Here is a 26,386-nt window from a genome sequence, read left to right on the forward strand (position 1 = left end):
AATCTGTTGTCCCGCCGCCTCTCTGACTGATCGGCCAGCCGGCGTTGATTGTTGAGCCTTCTTTGTTCGGCCTGCTCAGCAAGGAGACGGTCCTCAGCTTCACGAAGCTGCTCCACCCGACGTTGTTTCTCCTCCTGGTCATCCAGACGACGATCAATGTTCAGCCGTCGCTGTCTGGCCTGCTCCGCGAGTCGCCGTCGCTTCTGTACTTGTTCGTCCAGCCAACGTTCATTATCGGACAACTTGTGTTCTTTGTCTCGACGACGCTGCTCCACCTGGTGGCGCTGCTCCGCCTCGTCAGCCACCCGAAGTTTGTGGTTCAGCCCCTGCTGTTCGTCCTGCTCAGCCGATCGGTGCTGCTCAGCTTGGTTATGCTGATCAGTCTGGCAGTTGTTGGCGCGATCACAGATCTCATGCTCCTCGGCCTTCTTGTCTTTGGCCACTTGAAGCTGCTCGGCCCCCTGGTCCTTCACGGAGTATGACTGGAACGTCTCCTGCTATTTGAGGTAGAAAATGAGAGGAAAGACACCGTTAATGTCCACAGAAGGACACAGAGAGGAAGAAGTCACAGCGATCACCTTCAAAATCAAGGGAAGGCCTGGCTTGGGCTTTTTTTTACTTCATTTTATTTTATAAAGTTCTAATTAGCACAGCATGTTTTATGATACCCCATCATTTATTTAAGGATGTATGAAATGTTCATTTAAGCATTTATAATACTGGTCTACATTCTGTCTTGAGCTAACATACTTGTCATGAGTTGTAATTCCTGGTCATTATTCAAATTCTAAACAGAACTTACCAGTGGAGCGGGAGACTGTGCTTCCTCCGTGACCTTCTGCTGAGCGGAATGCGAGGACAATTGCTCAGCAGACTCGGGGATGCAGCATTCAGCAGACTGAAAGTAAGAGAAAGTCATGGTTACCAACATTGTCATGGGTTGTTGACTGTCTATTCTATACTATTGAAATTCTAAACAGCACTTACCTGAGGAACATGAGACTCTGCTTCATTTGTGACTCTCTCCTCACCAGAATCTGCGCACGAGCCCTCAGCAGACTGGGGGACCCAGACTTAAGACTGGGAGCCCCAGTACTCAGACTGGGACTCCCAGACTTCGGACTGGGGGACCCACCACTCACACTGGGGGACCCAGCATTCAACACACTGAAAGTAAAAGAAAGGCATGGTTTCCAGGGTTGTCATGGGGTTGTTGACTGTCTATTCTATACTACTAAACATCTAAACAGCACATACCTGCGGGACACGAGACTGAGCCTCCTCTGAGATCCACTGCAGAGCAGAATCTGGGCATGAGCCCTCAGCAGACTGGGGGACCCAGACTTCAGACTGGGGGACCCAGTACTCAGACTGGGACTCCCAGACTTCGGACTGGGGGACCCACCACTCACACTGGGGTAGCCAGTATTCAGCACACTGAAAGTAAGAGAAAGTCATGGTTTCCAGGGTTGTCATGGGTTGATGACTGTCTATTCTCTACTATTAAAAGTCTAAACAGCACTTACCTGTGGAGCATCAGAAGGAGCTTCAACCGCCTCCCACTGCTGAGCAGACTGAGGAACCCAGAATTCAAACTGGGGGTCCCAGAATTCAGACTGGGGCACCCAGTACTCAGACTGGGGCACCCAGAATTCAGACTGGGGAACCCAGAATTCAGACTGGGGCATCCAGCTCTCAGAGTCAGGGACCCAGAATTGAAACTGGGGGACCCAGAATTCACACTGGGGGACCCAGAATTCAGACTGGGGCACCCAGAGTTCAGACTGGGGGGCCCAGAATTCAGCCTGGGGGAACCAGCATTCAGCGGACTGAAAGTCAGTGAATGACATGATTTCCAGCGATGTCGTGGGTATGGAAAGTCTCGGAAGAACGCAGGTGAAGGAAGAACGCAGGTGAAGGAAGAACGCAGGTGAAGGAAGAACGCAGGTGAAGGTAGAAGGGAGTCGATCGCGCCAGAGGGTTGAACGGACAAAGGTTGAAGGGACAAGCACCATTTATATGCAAGTTACAATCAAAGCCAAAGTTTGTCCTTTGATCTAGCATCTCGCCTTTGTTCTGACATATGCAAATTAGGTTCTCATTAGCATATGCAAATTAAACCACGCCCCCAACAACAATGGAACTTCCCAACTTCTTTTCAGGTTTACACCAAGCATGTGTAAATTAATCGATATGAATTGGTATCAAGACACAAAAGTGCGAAATATGAGTGTATCGATCCCTTCACTGTGCATTGGTACAATATACTGTGAAATTGATTTTTTTACGTTGTACTTTTTCCAAAAATACACCGTGTAAAATTGTTTTGTACATTGTATTTTTTTCCACATTGTATTTAATGATATCCTGTGTTTCCGGGGTGCCTTGAATGCACCATCAGCCGGCACGCACTTTTCTCCGTCAAGCTCGTGCCGCAGCACGGAGGTCCACGAGAACAGCATAAAGCATAAATATGAGATCTTTGACGCACCGAAACACTTAAAATCAGGCGTTTAGGAGGACTTTGGCTTTTACAAGAAAGATGGTAAACTTGACGAGACGCAGGCGGTTTGTAAAGACGTCATGCTGCTAAACCTACACTGGCAACAAGTGTTTCTCTGTAGTACTGTTTACGCACAGCAGGTACTATTGACATTATCACTACATTATTGTGACAGCAGAGGCAGTCTGCTTCTTCCTGAACATGTGGACTAACTCATCTTCCTGAAAAATAAAAACACATGAAATAAACCACCAAGTTATGTATTAGCAGTGAGTGGCATTTACAGAGATATCTGTTTTCAAGTGTTATTTACATTGAACATGACTCAGTGATTCAGATTGTGAAAGACCTACCATGATTATGAAAGGCTATTATTATTTGTCTTATATCTATTTGAAATCTTAGTTTAGTATCTGTCTGGCAGACAGGAATGTGGACATTGCACTATTGAAAGTGTCACATTAAGCTTCTCATTGATTCTGAACGCTGTTCAGAAAGTTTCAACTTTCACCAATTTCATCCATTAATACTCTACAAATGTAAATTCATTAATAATAAACAAGTCATTCAAAATGCTTTTCACTACTTCTTCATCCTATCATCAGACATTCAGACCAACGAGTAACTCCATCATCTCTTCGTCGTACAGCCAAACATCACCTCTTCATCGAATTTCTGGAAGGACAAATCAATTCAAATACTTTCTTCTTTGGCTCTTTTTAAAGCTAAATAAACGATCTGGTGTCCAAACAGCAACCCACTGATTCTGAGTTGATGTGTTTTGATCACTTTTATTTCATTCTTTTAGGTTTTTGTTTTGAATATATTTTCATGACAGTAATGTTTATTGATGTGGAGGATATCATATCAACTTGCTGGACTTCGTTCCTCTCCTTTGTTTTGGTTTTAGCTCTACTAATTATTAATATGTTCTTTTTTTGGATGAATAAAAGATGAAGAGTTTTTAGTGAAACTTGTGTTTCACAACGAGGATGCGGGCAGACTGTGTCCATGCATTTTGTATATTCTAGAACTATACTTGTCTACTTGTATGAAGGCTGCTGTACATGATAGACATGATAGAGGCTCAGAATCACGTAGCAAACACAAAGTTTGTTTTGCTATAAAAGTGACGTTTATTTTCATTTGCCCAAAGAAGTAAGAAATATTGATGCTAAGGATTCTAATCTCAACAGAAATGAAGAAGACAGGACATGACAGCCGGGAAGCAGCGGCCTCTGCAGCTTCACGTCTTCACTGCCGTGTCTCTGGATTTGTAGATGACTCCTCGGCTCTTCAGCTCTCTCACCACACCTTCGGGGGGGGCGATCAAACACACAACAGGTCAGTAAACACAACAAAAAGAGACACTTAATATTCACTGCTATGCTATATTTAGGGACCTGGAGGGAGTCTGCCGGACACAGATACTGCGTATACGCCGGGTTGGAAGTTTGCTGTGTGACGAAGCAGAGAAACAATCAAGGATGTGAATGATCACAGTGATGTGTACTTTAATTGAAGAGTTTAACATGATACAGTTGGAAAAAATGGTGCTGCAGTCCCTGAAATAAAGTGAGTTTAACACCCTTGATGTAAAGTATAAATCACACTATATTTAGAAACAGGCAGTAGTTGGGGCACCTGAACATTCAGAGGAAAGGCAAATGTATTTCTATAGCGTAAAGGTGTTAAAATGGACAAAATGTATTGTTTAGTGAAAAGTCTGAGCAACCTCTTCTGGTGTGGATGTTTCCACAAATACATCTGAGATGCATTTTGAGGCAGTTTGCGCCACTTTGGAGGAAACAAATGAAGAAAAAACCCTCCTGTGTTTCACTCTGGATTTTAAAACTGGGAGAAGATGTTGGTCAGCTGACCTGAGAAAACCAGACTGTCCTTGAGGTGGAACCAAATCAGACCAAACAAGAGAACATTTCAGATTATAGAGCCTCTTTCTCCCTACTAACATCCAGATTATAGAGCATCTTCCTCTTACATGAGATTATAGAGCCTCTTTCTCCCTACTAACATCCAGATTATAGAGCATCTTCCTCTTACATGAGATTATAGAGCATCTTCCTCCTCTAACATGAGATTATAGAGCATCTTCCTCCTACTAACATCCAGTTTATAGAGCATCTTCCTCCTACTAACATCAAATCATAGAGCATCTTCCTCTTACATGAGATTATAGAGCATCTTCCTCCTCTAACATGACATTATAGAGCATCTTCCTCCTACTAACATCCAGATTATAGAGCATCTTCCTCCTCTAACATGACATTATAGAGCATCTTCCTCCTACTAACATCCACTTTATAGAGCATCTTCCTCTTACATGAGATTATAGAGCATCTTCCTCCTCTAACATGAGATTATAGAGCATCTTCCTCCTCTAACATGAGATTATAGAGCATCTTCCTCCTACTAACATCCAGCTTATAGAGCATATTCCTCCTCTAACATCAGATCATAGAGCATCTTCCTCCTCTAACATGAGATTATAGAGCACCTTCCTCCTCTAACATGAGATTATAGAGCATCTTCCTCCTACTAACATCCAACTTATAGAGCATCTTCCTCCTACTAACATCCAGCGTATAGAGCATCTTCCTCCTCTAACACGAGATTATAGAGCATCTTTCTCCTACTAACATCCAGTTTATAGAGCATCTTCCTCCTCTAACATGAGATTATAGAGCATCTTCCTCCTACTAACATCCAGTTTATAGAGCATCTTCCGGTAACACTTTATAATAACTATCCGTTATAAGTAGTTAATAAACATGAATAAACTGTTAGTTAATGAGTTATAGATTGCCTGCTGAATATTTACTAACAGTTTATTAAGCATTTATAACTGTGCCTTATAGATTGGCAATAGATAATTTACAAGCTGTTAGTTAACAATTTATAAACTACATGTTAACTGTATGTTAATGATTTATAGCTATGCCTTATAAACTAGTAATAAATCATGAATAAGCCATTAGTAAACTACTTACTAATGGCTTGTTAAGTATCCATTAATACTTTATGTACATTATTAGGACGTTATTCTAAAGTTGCAACTATTCCTCATTTACTAACAGTTAGTAAATGAGGAATAGTTGCAACTTTAGAATAACGTCCTAATACTGTATATAAAGTATTAACTGATACTTAACTAATATATTAATTCACACTTTACAGACCAGTTATTAATAGTTTGTTAACCATCTACTAATAATAATATACTTTGTGGAACAGCAAAATATCACATTATTGTACCTCAGCCTTGTTCCACCCACTAGCTTTTGTGTGTGCTGTATTTACCCCCCCCAAAAAAAAAAAAAACCACAAGTGAAATTGTTATCAATAAAACAATTGTGTTTAATGTTTTGAAACAAAAACAATAAACAATATAGAATATAGAACAATATAGAACAATATACAACAAAATACAACAATATAGCCCTTATAGGTTATATAATATAGGACACTTAATCTCCAAACATTGCAGCAGTGTCATGGATTCTCCGTCCTAAAGGCCCTTTGCGATGCTTACGGACAAGCCACTCATGCCATTCAATAACTTTGAGATGGTCTACCAGTAACTCCTCTGTACGATTCCCCCCCGAGTCTCCACACATTGTCCTTGACCGTTCTCCAGGCCCTCTCTATATGCTGGGTACGTGCACCTGTTTGGGCATCGACATATGACACACTGTGATTGACAGTGAAATGGGTGTAGCCAAGCTGAGGTAGAGCATTTCTATAAGCCCGCCACTCATCACTAATTATTGTAGATCCCACTTTAACATGGTGAGCGATCAGTGGCACCAGATCTCTCCTTCCTCTTCTCTCAACTCTGCGAAGAACAGGCTTTGCATGTCTTCTCCCTCTCTTGTCCACACCGAGCATCCCCAACACCCACTTCTTCCTCTTCCAGCCACCAGCCATTCGTCCCCGTCCGTACTGTTGAAAACAAAAAACATAGCTGTTATTGTGCTTTAGACAAAATGAATAATCATAGTCATTCAATGCTAATTTGCAGTGCTATTTCAATCAAATTGCTTGCCTTTCTTTTGTGCCTGAAGTGGCTCTCATCAATGGTCACAAACTGCTGTCGTCCCCCAATGTGCTGGCCTCTTGCTTGTTGACGTCTGTCCATCGCAGTAGGACACACATCTGGTAGCTTCTGGGCCGTCTTGGACAGGGTTGCTGAGCTCGCAGGAATGTCATCATTGATCATATCCACTTGACGTAGACGCAGGCCTTGTGCAAATCTGATAGAAAAAGGAAAATAATTAGTATACCACAGTTATTTTGATGGTTTGGGTTTTGGTTTGGTTTGGTTTATAGCGTACCTGTACACAAAGCACATCCAGTTGAAGAGGGAGACCTTTGACTTGCTGAATATAGATTTATGTCTAATTGACCTTTTCATTTTCCTCCCTCTGTGGTTGTGTTGTTTACAAACCCTGAAGATACATACAAATAAAAATGAGAATGACACAGGGAGGCCAAGGTAGTGGCTAGAGCACTGATTTTCTAACATTCTAACATCATTTTCATTTTAATTGTGGACCAAAACAATCACGCCATTTCATGCAACAAAAATAAACTTACCATGCATAGTAGTCCACACTAATGGATTCCTTTAACTTCATCTTGTGTTTGCATTTTTGGCATCGCATCCGTCTTCTTTGAAGCTTTTTCTCCTGCAGCCATTTGATCATGTCTCTGTGTCTTCTTTTAGATTTACTTCTGCTTTCAACAAGCTCTCTTCCCTCAGTGGCTAAACCAGGAATTATTTGACCATATATGAAGTTTAGCCTACCTATTGGTTTTATTTTATCTCTGTTCTTTTCACACACATTAACAATCTTCCTGAGTTTCTCTAACTGGCTCCCGCCAGACTACATGCTTGAATTGTACCAGGGGGCGGGGCGACGGGGTGAAACCAACCAATCACAATTTGATTTAGGTGTGGGAGGAGGAGCGATCCGGCCTCGGCCATCATATTGGTTGGTTATCAACTTGTCAATCACCTCATATTACCACTTAACTTTGAAGAGCGACAACCTAGACAGACACGCCCCTTTCTCTCACGAGCAAGTTAGTTTTTGGATGGCCACATGATTATCGAAGCTCACGTTAGCATTTATTCTTTGGAAATGAATACGCGGTCCGCCAAAAGGTCAGAAGCCATTGTTCCCCGCGGAAGTGGCGATGCAAGTGCCGAAATGCCAGGTGCTTACGGGAGAAAAAGGAAAGCGTCAACAGCGGGTACTCCCGGTAAAAGAAAAAGTACACCTGTGGACCATGTGCACATGAACAACAACGGTAAGCTAGATTGTGTGTTATTTTTTCATTAGAAATGTATGACTAGGAAAACACAGGTTGATAGTTCTACTGCATCATCCAACAAGTTTGGCAAGTTGCCCACTGACTAATTTGCGTGTGTGTGCGTGTTTACCAGGAAATAGAAGATTTACGAGTTGTAGGACCTGTTGTAGACCAACAACTAGTATAACTGTTATTTTCTGAGGTGTGTGTGTGTGTGTGTGTGTGTGTGTGTGTGTGTGTGTGTGTGTGTGTGTGTGTGTGTGTGTGTGTGTGTGTGTGTGTGTGTGTGTGTGTGTGAGTGAGCACACACATTCTGTACCTATCCATCCATATGTTTGCCAGCTGCTCATTATTTTATTTTCCCTTCACCTGGCTTATAATCACTTTTTTTTAATGCTCTGTCCTCTCATTTCAGATACTGAGGCAACTATAGCGCCAACAGCATTTTAAATGTTAAGACTAGACATGTTCTTAAGAAGAAGCACACTGCCACACATCAGTGACCTGACCCAGGAGAAACACTCCCTCCTCCAACAACCTGGTCAAAGGAAGTAGTCGCGGTGCACAAATCACCTTTTTTTTCATTAATTTTGTTTTCAAAGCCTGACCAGCCGATCCCGATTTTTTTTTCACAGAGAATACAATGTTCCAATGTTCCTTATTTTATTGTGAAACATTGAACAATACCTGTGAAAAAATGCAGACTTGTTGTTTTAACTGCACATGAGGTGGTTATCGCAAATATAAAATAAAAGTTTAGAACATTGCTGTTCAAAATACTAAATTGTATAATGTAAAAGCGCTTTGGGTGGTCAATGATGAGAAATGTGCTATATAAGCACAGTCCATCTACAAATTAACATTTAATAAATGTTAAATGCTATTGATAACAATGTATGAGTTGACTTGTATCATCATACTTTGCAATGCATTTGTTTTAATGTATTTTCTGTTTTGTTGTTGATGCAGATGACAGCAGGACAATTGAAACATCTTCCATGACCAACTCGTCTCCTGATGTATCTTCCATCACTTCATCCTCCAGCCCATCCAACTCCTCTTCATCCTCTTCATCCTCTTCATCGAGCTCCTCATCCTCATCAACTGATTCCTCAGATTCAGACAAGAAATCGAAGAAAAGACGCAAGAAGAAAAAGAAGCACCACCACCAGAGTCGCAAGAAAAAGGATAAGAGGAAGAAAAGGGAGCAGTTTGGTAAACAGAGAGGTAAATGCAAAGGGAGGAAGGCAAATAGGCTGCTTCATGTGTGTCAGGCATTCAATTCAATGCAACTTTATTTATATAGCGCAAATTGCAACGAAGTTCATCACATAGCACTATCAAAATCTAAATCTTGCAATAAGAGGGGGGGGGGGGGGACAACAAAATCCACATGAACAAGCATTTAACGACAGACGTGTCCATAACGTACGTACACTTCAAAGACAATAACAACAAAATAAGCCTAGTCCAAGTTGTTACACTGCCATATTACTTTTTCAATCACTAGAAATTCAACATTAAAAAAATTATTTTCCAAAAATGTGGGTATATTATCTTGGGCCCTCCAAGTGTGCTGTGTCCATGTGATCTTCATTATTTTTTTTTCAAACAATTTGCATCTGTGTGTGTGTGTGTGTGGTTCCCTGTGTTGTGTGTGTTATACTTAACAAAATGTCCAAATTTTTCAGCACGTCATCCTAAGGAGGTCATCAAGCAACACAGGAAAGTCCTTGTGGTGCACAAGAAAGAAAGAAAGCTGAGTGCAGCAAATCGAAAAGTTGCTGTGCAGGGTTGTGGGAGATGACACACTAAACTATAGTGAAAATATTTGACATATTTACCGTAACCAACCAAACAACATGAGTTTGGTTTTATTTAAATGTAATGATGATTTATTCAAATCAAACCATGTTATTGGTTTACTCATTTCTGCTGGTTGACTCACCTCCAAAAGCTCCTGCAAACTTTCCCCGTCACAAAATAATATATTAGTATCATCAGCAAATAAGACACATTTTAAGATGTTTCACCCCCTACATATATCATTAATGTACAAAATAAATATTTTCAGACCCAAAGTATAACAAGTTATATTTAAACATGTTGAACTGCAAAGCCCTATTTGCACAAACTGATTTCTGTTACTTATGGAGCTTCTCATCCACTTCAGTTCAACCCCTCTGATTCCATATCTTTCCAATTTATTTATTAAATAATGATCGATTGTGTCAAATGCTTTTTTCAAATCTATGAATACACCAACTGCAAATGTCTTATTGTCTCTGGAAGCCATAATTCAGTTAATTCCATTAATGCCATGATGTTTGACCTGAATCCATCCTGACTCTCACCCAGCAGTCCAGACTTCTCTATAAAGTTATCGAATCTATTGACAAACACTTTTTAAAATATTTCAGAGAGCTGGGAGAGTAAAGACACCGGTCTATAATTAGTCAATTGATTTCTGTCTCCATCTTTGTCTAGTGGTATGACTTTAGTGGTTTTCATTTTACACGGAAAAAACACCAGTTTTGAAGGATAAATAAGGAATATAATTGAAGGTTTTACAATTCCACCATTGGCTGCATTAATTAGAGCCATATCAACGTCATCCAGTCGCTCCACCTTTTTATTCTTACATTTGCTTATAATGTCAATAATTTACATTTCATCAACTGCTTTCATAAACATTGCGTTTGCGTTACGAGCTAACGTTGTGTTTTTTCATTTGTTGTTGTTTTTTTCAATTTGTTGTTATGTTTAGTGATTTGTTGTTGTGTTTTTCAATTTGTTGCTGTGTTTTTCAATTTGTTGTTGTGTTTTTCAATTTGTTGTTATGTTTAGTGATTTGTTGTTGTGGTTTGCACTTCAGGGCCACCGTAGTTTTCAGCTCCGTCTTGTCAAATGCACCACGTACGTTACAAAACAAGTTCACCAAGTAACTCTAAACATCCTAGAAAGCGAAATAGAGGCGAGCTGAAGAAAACCTGAGGAGTACTGAAGAGAGCAAGGTGTGTGAGAGTGGGGCACAGCTCTGGCTGCAGAGACGTGTCGGGGGGGGGGCTCTGTGTGTGACTGGCCAATCACAGAGCCTGAAGACACTCACTGACCAAATGAGCATTTTCCTTCAGGACAGCACGATATTGACCAGTTTTACTCGTATCACGCTCGTACTCATCAAAAATGCATTATCCTTATACTGGTCTGAAAGGAGTATCCTGCACAACACTATGACTTAACTCAGATAATCTTTATTAGTGTGAATGCATGGCATTCACACTCTTGAGATTCAAATCTTTATTATTATTATTATTATTCTGTTTATTCTGTACGTTTTTCAAATCGCTTCTCCTCTGGCAATCTTCGCCCGTTCGTAATCATTCAAATATCAAACTGTGCCACTTTTTTGGGACTTTCCGGCTATGTTCTAGCTTTTTGAAATCTCGTCAACTTTTTGAAATATTTCAACTTTTGTGCAACTTTTTTCCAATGTTAACGGATGGAGAAATGTTTTAACTCGCTATAACTTCTTCAAATCTTTACCGATTTCAACCATTCAACTTTTAAACTGTTCTACTATTTCAACTGTTGCAACTGTTGCAACTTTTTGAAACTTGTGCAACTTTTTGAAAATTTTTTGACATGTTGACACTATTTCAACTGATAATTTTTCAACTTTTTCAACCTTTTCAACTGTTTGACGCTTTTCCCAACTTGTTCAACTGTTTCAACTTTTTGAAACTTGTGCAACTTTTTGAAACTTTTTTCACTGTTTTCCACTTTTTTCACTTTTTCTTACTTTTTCAACTGTTTGACACTTTCTCAAGTGCTTCAACTGTTTCAACTGTTTGCACCTTTTTCACTGTTTGCACCTTTTTCACTGTTTGCACCTTTTTCCACTGTTTGCACCTTTTTCACTGTTTGCACCTTTTTCACTGTTTGCACCTTTTTCACTGTTTGCACCTTTTTCACTGTTTGCACATTTTTCCACTGTTTGCACCTTTTTCACTGTTTGCACCTTTTTCACTGTTTGCACCTTTTTCCACTGTTTGCACCTTTTTCACTGTTTGCACCTTTTTCACTGTTTGCACCTTTTTCCACTGTTTGCACCTTTTTCCACTGTTTGCACCTTTTTCACTGTTTGCACCTTTTTCACTGTTTGCACCTTTTTCACTGTTTGCATCTTTTTCACTGTTTGCACTTTTTTAACTGTTTGACACTTTTAAAAGAAGTTGCACAAGTTTAAACTCTCAGTCTAGACCAGAGACGGGTCACCAGGACAAAGCATTACAGTTTACCTGCCGCAGGTAGCATTTCAAAAAGTTGCACAAGTTTCAACTCTCACTCCAGACCAGAGACGGGCCGGCAGGACAAAGCATTACAGTCTACCGGCCGCAGGTAGCATTACAGTTTGCTAGCAGCATTCACACTATCATGCATTTGCCGCGGGAAATGCAGATCATCTAGTTCCAGATTGTTTTCATGAATTGGAGGACTTACCTCCATTATTTGTCGCCAACATCCATTTCCACAATTTTGAACTTTTACTATAGGCTTATTGGTCATTTTGTTTTAATCAACTTAGTGAAAGATACTTTATTAATCTTTGGGAGATTAAGTTATATTCCCTCACCGGGAATCGAACCCGGGCCGCTGCGGTGAAAGCGCAGAATCCTAACCACTAGACAACCAGGGAGCTGTTATGGTATCTTTTCTTGGAGGTCTTACTGAAGCCTTACCTCTGTTTTCTCTTTTTTTTTGGGGGGGGGGGGGGATTTCTGCAATTTACATGATTTAGAGATCCCAGTTTCTTCACACTCGGCTGTGAACTGCCCCAGTGCACGCTGAAGGTCCAGGTTTGATGAAGCTAACAGAACCATATCATCTGCAAAAAGCAGAGAGGAGATCCTGTGGTGGTCAAACCAGACCCCCTCCGGCCCCTGGCTGTGTCTAGAGATTCTGTCCATAAAAGTAATGAACAGAACCGGTGACAGAGGACAGCCCTGCCGAGGCCAACGTGCACTGGGAACAGGTCTGACTGACTGCCGGCAATGTGAACCAAACTCCTGCTCTGGGCGTCCAGGGACTGGACAAGTCGCTCTCTCAGGACAAACACGGAAGTTACGGCTGCAAAATGTAACAGTTAACTAAACAACAAGTGCAAAGTGGAGGATGTAAACAACAACAGAGGATTCATAAGATCCAGATCTGCAGCCAAGCTGAGACGACTGTTGTAACGTCACATATCTGCAGAGCTCTTAAGCCCCGCCCACTTTTAAAGCTCCTCTCTGTGGTGGAAACAGGTACCAGACCCACTGTACTGCTCTGTTCCTGCACTTTAGTGTGGTGGAAATGGGGCTTTAGTGAGAGATTTTTTAAAGTTGTATTCCCTGACAGGGAATCGAACCCGGGCCGCGGCGGTGAGAGCGCCGAATCCTAACCACTAGACAACCAGGGAGCTGTGGTTTGATGGGATTGATAGAACATTCTACAATGTGTATGATTTGGAGGTCTCTCGTACAGAACGTGGATTCCCGACAAATGATAAATAAGTGAATGTATAACGAATGAACGATGATTAATGTAGAATGATGATGAATGGCGAATGTAGAATGTAGAATGGTTTTCTGTAACACATAAAGAACGTACAAATCAATAACCAGTGGTAAGAATACTCCATAAACTGAATTAAATCCCTTATAGTGTCACACACGTGCAGACAGAGCTAGCCGATTAGCATTAGCGTCATTTACATCCGAGCTAAATGACACAGAACTGTTACCAAACACACATCTACCGACCGATACACTGAATATGAACACTTGTAGGCATGCTTGATGACTATTAAAGACTTACTTCTTCACAAACGCATTCAACATGTAACGAGGGGTTCAGGACCGTCTTATCATTACCAGAAAAACTCCGTTCGCCGGGACGTAACACGAGGACCCCATCACCTGACTGGGCTGTCCAAAATAATGCCTGACGAAAAACCCCTATTCTAACACAACACACAATACACTTCACAGGGAATTTGTAACAGTTATTTTATTGATACTTTATCTATTTTGTCTTTAGTATCTATATTTTTAAAATAGATAACATTTTGTCATTTTTTAAAAATTATTTCACTCAAGTATTCCACTGAGATATTACTGCTGTCAAAGCTTCAGGTGCAGGAAAAACAACAAAGTGGGTGATGGAGATATTCAATCTGACCCCAGAACAGTTTGTTCGCCTATCTGCATTAGGGGAATTCCAATGGGAATTCGTGGTAAACCTGTCCTTTGATCCTTTGATCCTTTGATCCTTTGACCCGAGGCCAGTGAGAGCAGCCTGCAGACGTCTATCTGCACTCAGTCCTTCAGAGACACGAGCGAGATCACAGCCATTTCCCAGCATCTGATACAGCTTCCCAGTTTTGGACATTTCTTGTTTATCAAAAATGGAGAACAACCAAGCCAGTGAGACTTCCCCGAGGATCAAGTCCCTGCGCCAGGCGCTCTTCTACTACAGAGACGCCTGCATGCAGCAGATGGTGGACTTCACCAGACTGCACAAGGAGAAGGACAGTCAGCTGAGCGCCATGGAGGCAAAACAACGGCTCATGGCCTCCCAGCTGGAGGAGAAGGACCGCCAGCTGAAAGACGCCCTGGCAGCCAGAGACACGCAGGTGAAGCGCTACGGCCAGATGAAGGCTCTGAGCGAGAAGCTGAGGGCGGACAGCAACAAGCACTGGGAGGTGCGCTGGGACATGAGGGAGAGGGAGGCGGCTGTGAAGGTGGAAGCTCTCCTGCAAAACCACCAGCTGCAAGTGTCCCGGCTCAGTGCAGAGCTGAACACCGTCCAAGCGGCCCTGCATGACAAAGAGCTCCAGCTGAAAGAAGCTCTGGCGGCGAAAGACTTGAAAGAGAGACGCTGCGTCCAGCTGAAGGCCGTCGGCGAGAAGCTGAGGGCCGACAGCAACAAGCACTGGGAGGTGCGCTGGGACATGAGGGAGAAGGAGGCGGCCGCGAAGGAGGAGGAGCTGGTCCAGAAACACCGGCAGCAAGTGGCCTGGCTGAAGGCCGAGAAGGAGGCTCTCTCCAGAAGCCTCAAACCAGCCCGGACCACCGAGGCCCAGTCTGGGGACTGGGGGCTTCAGGAGGAGGAGGAGGCCTCAACGACCCAGACCAACGGGGGGAATCTGCCCAACATCCTCAAGGTAGAGATCCAGTTTCCCCACTTTTGTTTGCTTTCCAGCGTTTCACCTTGTTGCTTGAAATGACGAGTTGCAGATGAAAGTTTATGGGTTTTAAGATCCCCCTCAATGACCCTTTTTCAAAAATGTTTTCCAGCTTCCAGAGGAGGGCGCAGGACAACGGCGCAAACCGGAAGCCGGTCAAGCTGGTTGGAGGTGGGGCTGCTTCACCAGGCCAGAGGAGAGAGGAGACACCAGGGTCCTCCAGGACGGGATCCCCCGCTCACGTCCAGCATTAACCCCCGCCCACGAGATGGAAGGAGGGTGACGGAGAGGGCGGCAAATTCAAATTCAAATAAATGTCTTCATATGACTAAATCCTGAAGCGATTGTTTGTTGATGTTTAGTCTGGTTTCATTACAAAAACTAACAACAGCGTCAAAAAAACCACAATGTTTTCAGTGTTTCTCCCGTTTCCATGCAAACAGACGTCGTTTTCAAAACGTTGCAGTGTAAACTCGGAACCTTCTTTAGGTATAAATTTAAAAAAAAAAAAAACACGTTTTCACTCAGTTTGATTCTTACTGTTCGGCTCCTGAGCTGTTTTCTCATGCTTCTATTTGGAAACCACATCATTTTGTTGGAACACAAACAGACACCTTCTCAGTTGAGATCCAACAGGACAGGAGATAAATGATCACCAAGCATTAATAAAGGCTTCATATTCATTCCAAACAAGCCCATGCTGGTGCCGTCACAAGTCCTCCAGAAAGTCTAAAAGGCCACATTAGAAAGAGAGACAGAGACATCGCATTGGAGGACAGTAGTGGGACAAATATTCATGATTCAATAAGCAGACAGCAGCTCCACCAACACCAAACTATTTGTCCTGAAGGTGGATGAAGACACTTTAAAACACTGGTTGGAATCCTGCCTGGTCTTCGCTACACCTTCTTCTCCAGGGACTGGGAGACAAATCCTCCTTGATCAGGCGTCATGAAGACATCTGAGTGGAAAACGGCTGCTTAACGTACAAGATGTGGTTTTGGTGCAGTGCCAGGTGGTTTGTTAATGACAGTGTTGGTTTCACACACCAGGGTTACAGGCCAATTACAATTTGCCTCACGTTAAATACATCCGACACTCATGCAGGCTGCCTGTGTGACCAGTAATACCTCAAAACTGCTCCTGGTCAAGTCCTCATCACTTTAGAATGCTGAGAAAAAATCCTAGTGATGGAATTTTGCTTTAAGTGAATAGAGTCGTCTTAAACGCCACTGTTTCTAGAAAGAGTGTGTGTTTTTTTGGTCTACAAAAAAATGAATTAGAAGACCCTGAAAAGTAACAAATTATACCTTTAAAGTGGAAAACAATTCAAGTTCTTACTGTCAGTACACGGTGGGAACAAAACCCACAAGACGACATTGTCCACCGTCCACCTGCTCAAAGTGAATAGTTCACTGCTCCAGTTCCACCGACTGTGTCCAGAACAATGTTTAACTAACCTGCTGACAACCCTCGCTACTCCTCCATCGCCACTTCCTGCAGTCAGAGCATGATGTGATTGTTTTCTTTCCAACAAGATAAGCATTGTGCGGCAATAGACTTTAGAACTTCTTCATGTATCCGGGGTGGCGAGGAGTAATGTCGCGAGGCTGGAGGAGCTCAATTATGTGTTTAAACCCCACGTTACTCGCCACCGACGGAGGGGCCGGTCGTCGAGGACGATCGGAGCGCTTAGATCCCAGTTTTTAAAAGCAGTCCGATAAAATGTGAGTCGTTTTCTTGGCTGATATCTGACCGATATGGATGTCGGACATCTAAAGATGCTTTACATTTAGCCTGACAGTGTCAGGAGGCCTCCTACAGCACCTCCACATTACACCACGGTACAGCCACTGATTGAGACCAGTGTGTAGTTCTAGATACGTTCTAGGTAGATAAGTCAGAACCGGTTGAAGATTCCCAACTCCAGTAGTTGGTTTGACAAAAATCAGGTGAGATGAATGAAGTGTGTGTCATTTGGTACAGAAGTTTGATTTTGATCGTTCTGTATGGAGTTTAGGTTGGAGGGTTGATGGAGAACATGTTGGTGGAGAACATGTGTTGGTGGAGAACATGTGTGTTGGTGGAGAACATGTGTTGGTGGAGAACATGTGGGTTGATGGAGAACATGTGTGTTGGTGGAGAACATGTGTTGGTGGAGAACATGTTGGTGGAGAACATGTGTTGGTGGAGAACATGTGTGTTGGTGGAGAACATGCGTTGGTGGAGAACATGTGTGTTGGTGGAGAACATGTATGTTGGTGGAGAACATGTTGGTGGAGAACATGTGTTGGTGGAGAACATGTGTTGGTGGAGAACATGTGTGTTGGTGGAGAACATGTTGGTGGAGAACATGCGTTGGTGGAGAACATGTGTGTTGGTGGAGAACATGTATGTTGGTGGAGAACATGTTGGTGGAGAACATGTGTTGGTAGAGATCATGTGTGTTGGTGGAGAACATGTTGGTGGAGAACATGTTGGTGGAGAACATGTGTTGGTGGAGAACATGTGTGTTGGTGGAGAACATGTTGGTGGAGAACATGTGTTGGTGGAGAACATGTGTGTTGGCGGAGAACATGTATGTTGGTGGAGAACATGTTGGTGGAGAACATGTTGGTGGAGAACATGTTGGTGGAGAACGTGTGTGTTGGTGGAGAACATGTGTGTTGGTGGAGAACATGTGTTGATGGAGAACATGTGTGTTGGTGGAGAACATGTGTGTTGGTGGAGAACATGTTGGTGGAGAACATGTTGGTTGATGGAGAACATGTGTGTTGGTGGAGAACATGTGTGTTGGTGGAGAACATGTGTTGGTGGAGAACATGTGTGTTGGTGGAGAACATGTGTTGGTGGAGAACATGTGTGTTGGTGGAGAACATGTGTTGATGGAGAACATGTGTGTTGGTGGAGAACATGTTGGTGGAGAACATGTTGGTTGATGGAGAACATGTGTGTTGGTGGAGAACATGTGTGTTGGTGGAGAACATGTGTTGGTGGAGAACATGTGTGTTGGTGGAGAACATGTGTTGATGGAGAACATGTGTGTTGGTGGAGAACATGTGTGTTGGTGGAGAACATGTTGGTGGAGAACATGCGTTGGTGGAGAACATGTGTTTTGGTGGAGAACATGTATGTTGGTGGAGAACATGTTGGTGGAGAACATGTGTTGGTAGAGATCATGTGTGTTGGTGGAGAACATGTTGGTGGAGAACATGTTGGTGGAGAACATGTGTTGGTGGAGAACATGTGTGTTGGTGGAGAACATGTTGGTGGAGAACATGTGTTGGTGGAGAACATGTGTGTTGGCGGAGAACATGTATGTTGGTGGAGAACATGTTGGTGGAGAACATGTTGGTGGAGAACATGTTGGTGGAGAACGTGTGTGTTGGTGGAGAACATGTGTGTTGGTGGAGAACATGTGTTGATGGAGAACATGTGTGTTGGTGGAGAACATGTGTGTTGGTGGAGAACATGTTGGTGGAGAACATGTTGGTTGATGGAGAACATGTGTGTTGGTGGAGAACATGTGTGTTGGTGGAGAACATGTGTTGGTGGAGAACATGTGTGTTGGTGGAGAACATGTGTTGGTGGAGAACATGTGTGTTGGTGGAGAACATGTGTTGATGGAGAACATGTGTGTTGGTGGAGAACATGTGTGTTGGTGGAGAACATGTTGGTGGAGAACATGTTGGTTGATGGAGAACATGTGTGTTGGTGGAGAACATGTGTGTTGGTGGAGAACATGTGTTGGTGGAGAACATGTGTGTTGGTGGAGAACATGTGTTGATGGAGAACATGTGTGTTGGTGGAGAACATGTGTGTTGGTGGAGAACATGTTGGTGGAGAACATGCGTTGGTGGAGAACATGTGTGTTGGTGGAGAACATGTATGTTGGTGGAGAACATGTTGGTGGAGAACATGTGTTGGTAGAGATCATGTGTGTTGGTGGAGAACATGTTGGTGGAGAACATGTTGGTGGAGAACATGTGTTGGTGGAGAACATGTGTGTTGGTGGAGAACATGTTGGTGGAGAACATGTGTTGGTGGAGAACATGTGTGTTGGTGGAGAACATGTATGTTGGTGGAGAACATGTTGGTGGAGAACATGTGTGTTGGTGGAGAACATGTTGGTGGAGAACATGTTGGTGGAGAACATGTGTGTTGGTGGAGAACATGTGTGTTGGTGGAGAACATGTGTTGGTGGAGAACGTGTGTGTTGGTGGAGAACATGTGTTGGTGGAGAACATGTTGGTTGATGGAGAACATGTGTGTTGGTGGAGAACATGTGTGTTGGTGGAGAACATGTGTTGGTGGAGAACATGTGTGTTGGTGGAGAACATGTGTTGATGGAGAACATGTGTGTTGGTGGAGAACATGTGTGTTGGTGGAGAACATGTTGGTGGAGAACATGCGTTGGTGGAGAACATGTGTGTTGGTGGAGAACATGTATGTTGGTGGAGAACATGTTGGTGGAGAACATGTGTTGGTAGAGATCATGTGTGTTGGTGGAGAACATGTTGGTGGAGAACATGTTGGTGGAGAACATGTGTTGGTGGAGAACATGTGTGTTGGTGGAGAACATGTTGGTGGAGAACATGTGTTGGTGGAGAACATGTGTGTTGGTGGAGAACATGTATGTTGGTGGAGAACATGTTGGTGGAGAACATGTGTGTTGGTGGAGAACATGTTGGTGGAGAACATGTTGGTGGAGAACATATTGGTGGAGAACATGTGTGTTGGTGGAGAACATGTTGGTGGAGAACATGTGTGTTGGTGGAGAACATGTGTTGATGGAGAACATGTGTGTTGGTGGAGAACATGTGTGTTGGTGGAGAACATGTTGGTGGAGAACATGTGTGTTGGTGGAGAACATGTGTGTTGGTGGAGAACATGTGTTGGTGGAGAACATGTGTGTTGGTGGAGAACATGTGTTGGTGGAGAACATGTGTGTTGGTGGAGAACATGTGTTGATGGAGAACATGTGTGTTGGTGGAGAACATGTGTGTTGGTGGAGAACATGTTGGTGGAGAACATGTTGGTTGATGGAGAACATGTGTGTTGGTGGAGAACATGTGTGTTGGTGGAGAACATGTGTTGGTGGAGAACATGTGTTGATGGAGAACATGTGTGTTGGTGGAGAACATGTGTGTTGGTGGAGAACATGTGTTGGTGGAGAACATGTGTGTTGGTGGAGAACATGTGTTGGTGGAGAACATGTGTGTTGGTGGAGAACATGTGTTGATGGAGAACATGTGTGTTGGTGGAGAACATGTTGGTTGATGGAGAACATGTGTGTTGGTGGAGAACATGTGTGTTGGTGGAGAACATGTGTTGGTGGAGAACATGTGTGTTGGTGGAGAACATGTGTTGATGGAGAACATGTGTGTTGGTGGAGAACATGTGTGTTGGTGGAGAACATTGAGATTGAGATTGAGTTACTTTATTGTCATTGTACAGGTACAGGTACAGGTACAGGCACAGGTACAGGTACAGGTCCAGGTACAGGTACAGGTCCAGGTACAGGTACAGGTACAGGTACAGGTACAACGAAATTGCATTCACATAGAAAGTTTTGGGGAAAGAAGGACACATGAGGTGAGGAGAGGAGGGAAAAAGGCAGATTACAGACTGTGTTCTGAGGAGCACAGTCTGTAATTGGGAAAAAACCCACCTCGGGCACGTTTAGCATCAACACAGACAGATTACAACATTTCTCCAGACAGCATTTGGGATACATGAAGGGAAGTTCTGCAGTCCGCCACTAGGAGAAGGTTTTTTCAGGCGCGACGCCTTCACCAGGAACGCAGCCGCCCTCTCCAGTGGCCTCTGCTGGTGGTTGGGGGTAGGGGCACAGCGAAAGCGGTGAATGTCCTGGGAATTCCAGAGGCAAGAATGTCCGGGGAGGGAGGGTGGGAGGAGGGGTAGTAAGGGGTGAGGGGGTGGGGGCATAGCCTTGATTCACACGCGCATCCAGGAGATATGAAGACAAAACAGCTTTGGCAGCTGTGTGTCTGGGAGCCAAATCTTGATTTTCTTTGTTTTCGTTCAGGCGCGTCAGCTTTATCCGTCGACCTTGAGTGTCTCTGGTCTCACACTGCTGCTCCAATTGTGGCAGAATAATGATGATTAGCTTCCCTCCGAGCTCGAATATCCTCCAAGATCGATCCAATTTCACGTAAATGTTCAAGAATCGTGACCTGCACGCTCTTGAGTTCGTTTAACATCTGAGTCTGAGAGTTCAAAGCTCGGCACAGTCCTTCAGTGACGATAAGCAGCCTTCCCAATGCGGCGGCCCGCGTCTTCTCAACTTTGTGATAGATCAGAAAACTGCCAGCTCCAATCAGCAGCATACCTACTATCATAAATCCCAATATGTAGAGGTCCCCCACATCCTCGATGGAAAGAATGGCCAAACACAGTTGCCTCCAGGAACCCCAGGAACCTCCAGGAACCCCAGGAATCCAGCATGTATCCGGCTGCAACCGTCCCATCGGGACATGCGGGCTCTCCTTTGCCCAATCTTCGTGTCGTAAAAATTTGGTCGATCGCATTAAGAGACCAGCTGATCAATTCCATGGTTCCGGTTAGGTTCGGATGCGGGTCTGAAGAGATTCTCTTGATAGATCAGACACAAGACAGTACAGGACGGAGCAGCAAGCGGGGAGGGCGAGGGGGAGAGGACAGGAGAAAAAAGCGTCCGCCTTCGCTGAGACCCGGAAGAAGGGTTGATGGAGATGGAGGGTTGATGGGTTGATGGAGAACATGTGGGTTGATGGAGAACGTGTGTTGGTGGAGAACATGTGGGTTGATGGAGAACGTATGTTGGTGGAGAACATGTGGGTTGATGGAGAACATGTTGGTGGAGAACATGTGGGTTGATGGAGAACATGTTGGTGGAGAACATGTGGGTTGATGGAGAACATGTGATGATGGAAAACATGTGATGCTGTAGAACGTGCGTTGATGGAGAATGTGTGGTGCTTGGAGAACATGTGTGTTGGTGGAGAACATGTGTTGGTGGAGAACATGTGCGTTGATGGAGAACATGTGGGTTGATGGAGAACATGTGGGTTGATGAAGAACATGTGGGTTGATGGAGAACGTGTGTTGGTGGAGAACACGTATGTTGGTGGAGAACATGTGTGTTGATGGAGAACATGTGGGTTGATGGAGAACATGTGATGATGGAAAACATGTGATGCTGTAGAATGTGCGTTGATGGAGAATGTGTGGTGCTTGGAGAACATGTGTGTTGGTGGAGAACATGTGTTGGTGGAGAACATGTGTGTTGGTGGAGAACATGCGTTGGTGGAGAACATGTGTGTTGGTGGAGAACATGTATGTTGGTGGAGAACATGTTGGTGGAGAACATGCGTTGGTGGAGAACATGTGTTTTGGTGGAGAACATGTATGTTGGTGGAGAACATGTTGGTGGAGAACATGTGTTGGTAGAGATCATGTGTGTTGGTGGAGAACATGTTGGTGGAGAACATGTTGGTGGAGAACATGTGTTGGTGGAGAACATGTGTGTTGGTGGAGAACATGTTGGTGGAGAACATGTGTTGGTGGAGAACATGTGTGTTGGCGGAGAACATGTATGTTGGTGGAGAACATGTTGGTGGAGAACATGTTGGTGGAGAACATGTTGGTGGAGAACGTGTGTGTTGGTGGAGAACATGTGTGTTGGTGGAGAACATGTGTTGATGGAGAACATGTGTGTTGGTGGAGAACATGTGTGTTGGTGGAGAACATGTTGGTGGAGAACATGTTGGTTGATGGAGAACATGTGTGTTGGTGGAGAACATGTGTGTTGGTGGAGAACATGTGTTGGTGGAGAACATGTGTGTTGGTGGAGAACATGTGTTGGTGGAGAACATGTGTGTTGGTGGAGAACATGTGTTGATGGAGAACATGTGTGTTGGTGGAGAACATGTGTGTTGGTGGAGAACATGTTGGTGGAGAACATGTTGGTTGATGGAGAACATGTGTGTTGGTGGAGAACATGTGTGTTGGTGGAGAACATGTGTTGGTGGAGAACATGTGTGTTGGTGGAGAACATGTGTTGATGGAGAACATGTGTGTTGGTGGAGAACATGTGTGTTGGTGGAGAACATGTTGGTGGAGAACATGCGTTGGTGGAGAACATGTGTGTTGGTGGAGAACATGTATGTTGGTGGAGAACATGTTGGTGGAGAACATGTGTTGGTAGAGATCATGTGTGTTGGTGGAGAACATGTTGGTGGAGAACATGTTGGTGGAGAACATGTGTTGGTGGAGAACATGTGTGTTGGTGGAGAACATGTTGGTGGAGAACATGTGTTGGTGGAGAACATGTGTGTTGGTGGAGAACATGTATGTTGGTGGAGAACATGTTGGTGGAGAACATGTGTGTTGGTGGAGAACATGTTGGTGGAGAACATGTTGGTGGAGAACATGTGTGTTGGTGGAGAACATGTGTGTTGGTGGAGAACATGTGTTGGTGGAGAACGTGTGTGTTGGTGGAGAACATGTGTTGGTGGAGAACATGTTGGTTGATGGAGAACATGTGTGTTGGTGGAGAACATGTGTGTTGGTGGAGAACATGTGTTGGTGGAGAACATGTGTGTTGGTGGAGAACATGTGTTGATGGAGAACATGTGTGTTGGTGGAGAACATGTGTGTTGGTGGAGAACATGTTGGTGGAGAACATGCGTTGGTGGAGAACATGTGTGTTGGTGGAGAACATGTATGTTGGTGGAGAACATGTTGGTGGAGAACATGTGTTGGTAGAGATCATGTGTGTTGGTGGAGAACATGTTGGTGGAGAACATGTTGGTGGAGAACATGTGTTGGTGGAGAACATGTGTGTTGGTGGAGAACATGTTGGTGGAGAACATGTGTTGGTGGAGAACATGTGTGTTGGTGGAGAACATGTATGTTGGTGGAGAACATGTTGGTGGAGAACATGTGTGTTGGTGGAGAACATGTTGGTGGAGAACATGTTGGTGGAGAACATATTGGTGGAGAACATGTGTGTTGGTGGAGAACATGTTGGTGGAGAACATGTGTGTTGGTGGAGAACATGTGTTGATGGAGAACATGTGTGTTGGTGGAGAACATGTGTGTTGGTGGAGAACATGTTGGTGGAGAACATGTGTGTTGGTGGAGAACATGTGTGTTGGTGGAGAACATGTGTTGGTGGAGAACATGTGTGTTGGTGGAGAACATGTGTTGGTGGAGAACATGTGTGTTGGTGGAGAACATGTGTTGATGGAGAACATGTGTGTTGGTGGAGAACATGTGTGTTGGTGGAGAACATGTTGGTGGAGAACATGTTGGTTGATGGAGAACATGTGTGTTGGTGGAGAACATGTGTGTTGGTGGAGAACATGTGTTGGTGGAGAACATGTGTTGATGGAGAACATGTGTGTTGGTGGAGAACATGTGTGTTGGTGGAGAACATGTGTTGGTGGAGAACATGTGTGTTGGTGGAGAACATGTGTTGGTGGAGAACATGTGTGTTGGTGGAGAACATGTGTTGATGGAGAACATGTGTGTTGGTGGAGAACATGTTGGTTGATGGAGAACATGTGTGTTGGTGGAGAACATGTGTGTTGGTGGAGAACATGTGTTGGTGGAGAACATGTGTGTTGGTGGAGAACATGTGTTGATGGAGAACATGTGTGTTGGTGGAGAACATGTGTGTTGGTGGAGAACATTGAGATTGAGATTGAGTTACTTTATTGTCATTGTACAGGTACAGGTACAGGTACAGGCACAGGTACAGGTACAGGTCCAGGTACAGGTACAGGTCCAGGTACAGGTACAGGTACAGGTACAGGTACAACGAAATTGCATTCACATAGAAAGTTTTGGGGAAAGAAGGACACATGAGGTGAGGAAAGGAGGGAAAAAGGCAGATTACAGACTGTGTTCTGAGGAGCACAGTCTGTAATTGGGGAAAAAACCCACCTCGGGCACGTTTAGCATCAACACAGACAGATTACAACATTTCTCCAGACAGCATTTGGGATACATGAAGGGAAGTTCTGCAGTCCGCCACTAGGAGAAGGTTTTTTCAGGCGCGACGCCTTCACCAGGAACGCAGCCGCCCTCTCCAGTGGCCTCTGCTGGTGGTTGGGGGTAGGGGCACAGCGAAAGCGGTGAATGTCCTGGGAATTCCAGAGGCAAGAATGTCCGGGGAGGGAGGGTGGGAGGAGGGGTAGTAAGGGGTGAGGGGGTGGGGGCAGAGCCTTGATTCACACGCGCATCCAGGAGATATGAAGACAAAACAGCTTTGGCAGCTGTGTGTCTGGGAGCCAAATCTTGATTTTCTTTGTTTTCGTTCAGGCGCGTCAGCTTTATCCGTCGACCTTGAGTGTCTCTGGTCTCACACTGCTGCTCCAATTGTGGCAGAATAATGATGATTAGCTTCCCTCCGAGCTCGAATATCCTCCAAGATCGATCCAATTTCACGTAAATGTTCAAGAATCGTGACCTGCACGCTCTTGAGTTCGTTTAACATCTGAGTCTGAGAGTTCAAAGCTCGGCACAGTCCTTCAGTGACGATAAGCAGCCTTCCCAATGCGGCGGCCCGCGTCTTCTCAACTTTGTGATAGATCAGAAAACTGCCAGCTCCAATCAGCAGCATACCTACTATCATAAATCCCAATATGTAGAGGTCCCCCACATCCTCGATGGAAAGAATGGCCAAACACAGTTGCCTCCAGGAACCCCAGGAACCTCCAGGAACCCCAGGAATCCAGCATGTATCCGGCTGCAACCGTCCCATCGGGACATGCGGGCTCTCCTTTGCCCAATCTTCGTGTCGTAAAAATTTGGTCGATCGCATTAAGAGACCAGCTGATCAATTCCATGGTTCCGGTTAGGTTCGGATGCGGGTCTGAAGAGATTCTCTTGATAGATCAGACACAAGACAGTACAGGACGGAGCAGCAAGCGGGGAGGGCGAGGGGGAGAGGACAGGAGAAAAAAGCGTCCGCCTTCGCTGAGACCCGGAAGAAGGGTTGATGGAGATGGAGGGTTGATGGGTTGATGGAGAACATGTGGGTTGATGGAGAACGTGTGTTGGTGGAGAACATGTGGGTTGATGGAGAACGTATGTTGGTGGAGAACATGTGGGTTGATGGAGAACATGTTGGTGGAGAACATGTGGGTTGATGGAGAACATGTTGGTGGAGAACATGTGGGTTGATGGAGAACATGTGATGATGGAAAACATGTGATGCTGTAGAACGTGCGTTGATGGAGAATGTGTGGTGCTTGGAGAACATGTGTGTTGGTGGAGAACATGTGTTGGTGGAGAACATGTGCGTTGATGGA

General features: G+C 44.2%; 1 protein-coding gene across 1 annotated transcript in view; it reads right to left on the reverse strand.

The window, feature by feature from the left end:
- Positions 1–15,964: 15,964 nt before the first annotated feature.
- The window catches only part of LOC308141088 (protein rogdi homolog), a gene marked incomplete at both ends in the record, with an annotated part of 33,646 nt that continues 23,224 nt past the window's right edge, over positions 15,965–26,386 (reverse strand). Inside the window, 2 exons of the mRNA XM_080511091.1 lie at positions 15,965–16,026; positions 20,801–20,936. Of these exons, the coding sequence (XP_080367217.1) occupies positions 15,965–16,026; positions 20,801–20,936 (198 nt within the window). The remainder of the gene's footprint in view (positions 16,027–20,800; positions 20,937–26,386) is intronic.

Source organism: Blennius ocellaris (assembly GCF_963422515.1).
Source record: "Blennius ocellaris genome assembly, chromosome: 16".
In the NCBI taxonomy this organism is placed as follows: Eukaryota; Metazoa; Chordata; class Actinopteri; order Blenniiformes; family Blenniidae; genus Blennius; species Blennius ocellaris.